At 39.3% G+C, this 8,071-nt stretch overlaps 1 protein-coding gene across 1 annotated transcript; it reads right to left on the minus strand.

Annotated features, from left to right (window-relative positions):
- Positions 1-424: 424 nt before the first annotated feature.
- On the minus strand, positions 425-3,156 carry hoxb8a (homeobox B8a). The gene is made up of 2 exons (XM_024434119.2): positions 2,272-3,156; positions 425-1,541 (listed from the first exon to the last, which is right to left on the minus strand). The coding sequence occupies exons 1-2, from the start codon at positions 2,693-2,695 to the stop codon at positions 1,327-1,329; spliced, it is 639 nt and encodes a 212-aa protein (XP_024289887.2). The 5' UTR covers positions 2,696-3,156; the 3' UTR covers positions 425-1,326.
- Positions 3,157-8,071: the final 4,915 nt, after the last annotated feature.

The following is an 8,071-nucleotide window of genomic DNA, read 5'->3' on the forward strand; positions in this document are numbered from 1 at the left end:
GCCTAGTGCCACTTACCACCCTCTCGCAGTGTTTGACAGGATTCACCTGGCGCACAGGTGCTCTTATGCACCTTTTTTTCTTTCCTTTCTCCAATAAAACTTAAATAAATGTGACTGTTATTGGAAGTGAAATATCATCACGTTTTCTTCTGAAGTGGGTCATATGATTTAGCCAGCCTTTACAGTGTGGTTCCACATGCCACGGCCTTATCTACGTCAACATTGTGTGGAGATGAACATGTACGACACAATTCTGACCATGCGTCAACCTACATTGTTAGATGTGTGCACCCAGTAGCCATAAATAGTTATTGGTTTGGTGAAGGTTTTGATGCACTTGTGACATTTTGGGTAAGATTACTAATTGGTTGAGTCAGTCTGTGTGGTGACGGGCACTATTGGGATTCACACCTTGAGAGGAAATGAAGCAGAGAACAATGATGTCACAGATTCTCGCTTGTAAACTTTATTGTGTCCTCTGTCTTCCGCCGCTTCCAGGTTTAGACAATAGAACAAAGTGATGAAGAACAATAAAGCATATCATCAAGTCCCCATAAACTAATTCACGAGTAGCCTAGAGTACACATTCTGTTTAAACGAGGGGTCACATGACATCCTTTTTTATTTCCATTGCATTTTTATTCATTTTTTTTTTTTTTGCACTGTGCGCATGCTTACCCAAATAAGGAAGACAACAAAATACCATCAATCAAAACGAACTAAGGAAGGACAAGTGTAAAAATAGGAAAGCCTATACAGCATAAATAGGCAGTTTCATGTTGTTGGAATTCATTATTCTCCACGTCATCATAACATAAAAGTGAGAACAGTAAAAATTGCACCATTTAACTTAAAAACTATACAGCTGCCAAGATAATTGTTAATGTCAAAATTCTAACAATAAAAATGTTTGTTTTTTTCACGATAAATGTTCCACAAAGAAAGGACGCTATTTTTAACACAATAATACTTTCCAACATCAGATAAAAAGTACAAATGCTTAATTTCCCGTTCAAATGTTTCGTTTTGTCTCCCAACAACCACAATGTGAATGGTCATGTCCTTTGTCACCATCAGGAGACTTTCCCTTCGATTGAATCAAACCGTGAACGACTAGCCAAAGACTGCCATGTTCCGAGACAAAACCACATGCTGGCCCCACTTCCCTTATCGTTCTCGCTGCCTTTTCCGCGGTGCTGATTTTGACCCCCCAGTCTTCCTATAGCTTACATTTGCTTGGCTTTGTCGCAGTCCTCCCCGGACGAGTGTGTCCCCGCGCCCTGCTCCTTCTGTCGTTTCTCCTTCTCGATCTCTTCCTGCTCTGTCTTACTGCTGGGGAACTTTGTCCTTGTTGTTTTCCTTTTTCCATTTCATCCTCCTGTTCTGAAACCAGATTTTGACCTGTCTCTCGGTCAGTCCCAGGGCGTGCGATACCTCTATTCGCCGCTTGCGGGTCAGGTAGGGGTTGAATAGGAACTCTTTCTCCAGCTCCAGTGTCTGGTAACGGCTGTAGGTCTGTCGGCCTCGCCTCCGTCCGGCAGCTACTGACAAAATGAGAGAACATGTTTGAGGAAAACATACAAATAACCATAACGAATAGCCTATACAATTTCATAAATGCAATTCTCTTATCTCCATCCCCAATATCCCCATAAGCAATTATTATTGTCTTTCGGCCTACAGACTGAAGCTATCAATTATAAAATCCACTCATTTTTATATCCCCAAGGTTATTTAAACCTAGATTGACTTGAAGTGATTTATCAGCATTGCAATGCAATTCAAATGATTGGATGTTCAATGTCCACACATTCATAGGATATTCAATAAAATCCAAAGCAAATCATGTCTGACGCCCACACATAGGCTACTCAATGTATTGGGTGAAGCCATAAAGCGCCTAACCTGTGGGAAATGGCCACCTTGTAGCGAAATAATCCCAGAGACCACTTTAAGTCGTAAAAGGGAGTAGTAAAACTTTAACCTGGGTGAGAAGTAAGAGAATCAGCTGCGGTCCAGCTCGCACATGGAGAGAAAAGATTTGCTCTCTTCTCTATTCCCCTCTCTCTTGTATATGGCGGGGTCATTAAACTGTAAAGTGATTCGCAAGTTTTGGACACCATAAAACCATAAAAGCACTGTCTCTCTCCTTTTAAACACAGGAAATGTACCTCAGCCCTACTTGCGGATGGTGTAAGGTTTAACATTTTATCCCTTTCCCTCTTTTTATGCATACCCACAAGCAGTGTTTCAGTTTTAGCTCTGACTTACATTGCGGTCTCATCCACGGGAATAACTGCGTTGGAGAGGGGCTCTGTTCAGTGCTCTCCGTCTCGTCCCCGATGCCACCAGCCGCTAGCTTGCAGTCGTTGTACTGGACCAAATCCGCGTCCTGGGGTCCAAAAAGGGTTTGCCTCTGGAGAGCGTCGTACCCGTAGAAGTTGCCCGGCTCGCCATGGCATGTTACGGCGCAGGGACTCTGTTGGTAAGGGGCACTGGAGAGCGTGGACGCGCCGTGGTGGTAAAATTCCTGGATTTGAGGGGGATGTTGGAAAGTTGCTCCAGTGCCTGGTCCATACACTACTGTGGGTCTACTCCCAAGGTCCTGCGCAAACCCGCACTCGTAATAATTGGGACGTAAAGAGTCTCCACTCTTGTATTTGGAGAAGAGAGAGTTGACAAAATATGAACTCATCTTTTGTTGTTGTTGGTTTTGTTGTTGTTTGTGATTAGAAAGACTCAAGCGCACGAGAGGAAAGCAATTGACGAGTTCTTGGGTAAAAAAAAAAAGAACCTGAGCTAGTTCGCAATATATGGACCGATGTTGTATTTCAAAACACTCAATCTAAATAGCTGGAGCCACAATCATGCCGATTCCATAAAATCGTCTCCACTGAAATGCTCCTGCATCACAATTCCGGTATGAGGTGCCAGTTCACAAACAGTTTTCTGTGATTTACTCCGCTGCAAATGAGTTGTTTCATATTTTGCGGTGTCTTTTCACGATAATTTGCATCTATTATCGGGTCCTCATCTCATTGGCTTCTCGCATCCCACACGGACACTGCTCTGCTCTGCGGGCTTCTGATATGGAAGGAGTGAGAGAATGAAAAAGGGAGAAAAAGAGAAAGGGAGAGAGACGGAGAGGGAGCAAGGGACTAAGGGAAAGAGAGGGGGGTCGAGGGAGAGAGGAGGGGAGAATATGCGCATTAATATATTCAAGCGGGTAAGTTAATGAGAAATCTGCCGCTTCGCATCAGATCAAATACAGAGCACCCCCCCACCCCAACGTACCCACTCTAAAAACCTCTCTTAAAGAGATTGATTTTTAGCATGTAGGCTGGCTAATGGTCAACCTAAAGGGATGCACATATAGCCTACTCATTCATTTCTAAATTCTAACGAGGTGGGTTCCTCTTTTTCGAAAATGTCAGGGTCGCCCTGGCAAATTGTGAAAGTACACGATGTAATTGGTATCAGTTTTAACAAGTCCTATAAATGTAATTGCAGTTCTAAAACAACTTGTCAAAGCCTCGGCACCAGCGTCTGAGGCTTGTTGAGAACAAATGAGGTAGTCAGATTTAACATTTTGATTATCGTATTTTTATAAATATGATATTCATAAAGATGTGATGTCTGGAAGGCGCGCCACTCGTGGTATAATGGAGAAAGTGGTTGTAAATGGTTTAACAAACTATAAAATGCAATAAACGCTGAGGCTGTTTGTTGTTTACACCTAGCATCAAAAAAGCTGTTAGGATTTTATGAGGTTCCACGACCAAAGCCATAAATGCTTCACTTGGAGCAATTTCACCGATACAGAAATATTCAAGTATTTCATTGTCATTTTAGTTGTGTTTTCCATACGGACTGTCATTATAGAAGCTGATATTTTAACCCCTAGACGTATTTTCTGGAATAACTAACGAGGGGACAATTTGTGGAAAGGTTGTGTTCGTTAATGACCTCATAAAAACGAAAATATTGTTAGGATTGGGACTAAAATCAGTTTTAAAGAGAATATAGACCTGTCTATACGTGATTGGTTTAAGAAATAGTCTGAGCGTAGTTTGCATTTACTAAATGAAGCCAAGGAGGAGTGTCTGCAAGCATTTATTCAGAGTTTTAGTATTAGGACAACTAGCCTAGATAATTAAGATTATGATAACATTTCTTAGTTAGGCTATATTAGCCGATATATGACTTACATTGTAGTGTAGGAGCCAAACGAATTGTAACTTTTTGTTATTCTTGCGTTATGCAGTTTTCCGATATTATGTAAGATACAGGCCTATATGTTCAAGATTGTTGAAATGAAGTGAGAAAATATCTATTTTATGTGCATTATTTTATTCCTAGTGTGCGTATGCAAGTATTAGCCCTGCTAGGCTACTGTCAAATGTAACCGTTGCCATTTTTAAAACATATTATTGACAAAGGAGACCTGAAGAACTGACTGAGGACTACCCTTTTACCGTGTATTTGGAAAACTATAAAAGATATGTCATGTTAATGTCCAATTTACAGTAGGACAATTTGTCTGCCATGTTCATATTGTATAGCATGTGCATTCACGATAGGTTACGTTAAGGAGTGTCCTGCAATTGTAATAAAGGTTCTAACCCAAACCAATTAGCTATATATTAGAATTATAACGAACTTTCAAATTAGCTACACTGAATGAACTGTTATCCTTTACATATCAGGGGGTTCTAATGTAAATTCAAACATATTTCACAGCGCTAAAGCGTTACCAATGTAGAGTTTAACCCAATTTAGCGGCATTTTACATCTAGTATGACGATTTACAGCACGAGTCTCTTATTTCCATATTTCGTTACATTATGAAAAACATCAATATGAACAGCGTTTTTCGATCAAAAATAATGAATATAATAGTTGTACTACAAAGTTTAACATATTGCAGTCGAATAACAATAAATCATAAAAACCTTCACAACATTCGGTTGATTTGAATAATTATTCCCAAAGTCATGGACAACAACTTTAAACCAACAGAAGATAAATTATTTAAAATTAGTAGGCTATATAATCTTCTCAGAAGAGCTGTGCCCTCTATATAAGTGCTTTAGGGCAAATAAATTATTTCTAGGCTAATAACATTTCTGAAGAAGCAAGCAAATAGTTAAAATCATTGTCAATGCGCTTCTATTTCACTATCCAAATACATAGGCCTTTATTTGAAATCTTACCATAATATAGGAGAAACATATAGGCCTATATTAATCTTCTTGCCGCCATTCAAAATCTCTTCAAGAGGCTCTCTTGGCCCACGTTTAGGTGGTGTAAGTGGCATGTCTGAGTTTTCTAAGGACTTCCGGATAGGCGGACAACACAGTGGAGGCTTTCTTTCGTGGACCAACATCGCCATCAAGAGGCCGTTTTTAGGTGTGCCGCAGGGATTTCAGATTATTATCAGTTTATGATTCTATAAAACACGACACATACACCCACATAATGAAGGTATTTCACAACTAAACAGTGAGAGTATAGGCCTTATTTCGAAAAAAAAACAAAAACATATAGGCTACAAGGGCTGTTCCTCTGATTGAGTCTGAAGACAGTCTGAAGACATGTTAGTCTATACACAGGCCTAATGCCGTCTAGATTAATTAATATTGCTAAAAATGGGTAATTATGTAGGTCTATTTAATTGATAACATATTATCAATCGAGTAATATCTATATGTAGCCTATAAACGTATTTTTGTAAGAATAATTAGCTGCGTACATGGGCCTACATATTGTTGGAAAGAATTTAATACATATTTGATTCATTTAAGTTGTTACTCTAACAGCTGCCTAGCAAATTGAAGGCATACCTTATTGTGTTTGATTATATGCAGACAACAAATTAAACATATAATTTGAGATGAATCATGTAAAATGAATAACTTGAATAATGTTTTTTTTTAAATTAAAATACACGAAATTGTTAAAATATTTATGAAACTTTGTAATCATATGGCAAGTGAGGTTTTTAATTATTTCTAAAAACGAATGACGTGTTAACACGAGGGAAAATTGTGCTTCAACCCTATTCGACGACCTCTCTCGTGCATGGTTTAAACGAAAATAAGAATGATCCGAAGATTTATTTTAAGAACTTGGAGTCAAGCTCATGTTAGGAAATTATCATTTACGTAACTTTTGCCAAAGTTGATGGAAAAACATAATCAACAAAAATGAGTAGAAACATTAATTTTCTGTGCACATATTTGAGAATTCTAGCTTGCAGAGATTTAGAAGTCAAAGCTATTTATTCATTTTGCCCATTTGAGTTATGCGACTCCAAAAGAGCTTTCCAGGTGAACATAAACTCAACCCCTGTCCGTTTGCTCTGCACCCAGAGTGCTCCTGGCACAGTTACTCATATGATCTCTGGACTACATGGTGCAACATTAGGGAATATTAATTTATGGACTACAACACTTGGTAGTATAAAGGCATTATTCTAATATATGTACTTATGTAAGCAGGTCCTGTGGGTTGGGGGTGGAGGGGTGGGCATTTGTGTAATTTCTGTTGGCTTGTGTTTTTTGTTTGTCCTGTAACCCCCCAAAAATAAGAAAAACTTGATCACAAAAATAAAATAATGTGAATAGACACTCAATGACTATGCACATATTTGAGAAGTGTAGTTTGCAGAGGTTTAAATGTCAAAACATCTTAGAGGCAGTATAATATACATTTCGCTAATTACTATTCGTTCATCTCTGGTTACTGTTGTGGTGCCTAATTGTAGCCTTTAATTATGGTCATTTCTTCTGAAAAGGGTCGTAGTAGTACCCTAATTGTGTGCCTCAGTGGTAGCTAGTACTGACAAGAGTGGTAATGATTGTCAAAAATAGGTTGCAATGTTTATTGTAAATTCAGATTTGGTATGATAATCTGGTGTTTGATCAAATTGCCATGATAAATTGAATTTACTCTGTCTAGGAGTTTGTCTTTTTACTCAATGAATAAATGCAAAATCCCAGCATACTGTCATACAACAGAATTGCAAACTGAAAATGAGAGCATGGGAAAACAGAGTTTTTAAAATAAAGAGATGCACTCTGACCACCTATTATAACCTATTCCATGACCTAACAATCGAAGGTTCTGCCACAAAATGGCCAGCCTGGGGGCGAGGTTGTTAACAGATTAAGGTTCCCCTATGTCAGACGTCTCGCCAGAATCTTTTTGTGGCGTTTTATGGCACTGCTATAGAGCGGCCAGGATGCGCTCCGATATGAAACAAAGGGAGGCTTCGGGAACACTGGACTCCGGCGGTTCATCTGGAAGTCCAGACCTCGCCACGCAAGCCCCCCACTCCTAGTGGAATCCGAAAACAACAAACGCAGCGAACAATAAACGACAACATCGCAAAGGAACAACGTAAATCCCCGGTCTAGGAACGTGGATTAGGCCTACCACACGACTCCTCGAAACAGTTATTAAGGAGGACTTGAAACTTTTCCTTCTCCCGGTGTTTGCTTTACAGCCGTTTAGTTCTTAACCTTCAGAAAGGTATACCCTATTAAGTTTTATTGCAGTCATATTATTTTATTGCGGCACACCGCATTGAATTTTCTTTCTCTATTTTATGACAGTCGGCTTTCCCATCTCCTCTTCCCCAAACGAAAGCCCACATTGTTTTAGTTGTTTGTTTCCTCCTGAAAAATACCATAACATCCCCAGGATTGGGTGGTACAGAGCCATAATAACCAATACTGACCCCCTAGCCTACTTAACAAGAAATAGGCATTTTATTCACATATGCTTGGCGACGCAAAAAACATCAATAACTCAGTTGCACATCTGCAAGCCAGTAGTTCTGGTTGGCCCGAACTTCAAGACATATTTGAATTACTATAGGCTGCAGGGATTCAGAGAATAAAACCCAACAATGTTATTGTACATTCAACCTCACGTAGCCTATATTCAGTCTCCAGAGTTCCACGCCCATGTTGTTATTTTCCATTTCTGAAAAATAAATCGATGAAACATTAGCAAAATTGTTTATTATGGGATGTTACAGTAGGATATAGGGTATGAATTGTACCAT

The sequence above is a fragment of the Oncorhynchus tshawytscha genome, linkage group LG27 (genome assembly GCF_018296145.1).
Source record: "Oncorhynchus tshawytscha isolate Ot180627B linkage group LG27, Otsh_v2.0, whole genome shotgun sequence".
Taxonomy (NCBI): domain Eukaryota; kingdom Metazoa; phylum Chordata; class Actinopteri; order Salmoniformes; family Salmonidae; genus Oncorhynchus; species Oncorhynchus tshawytscha.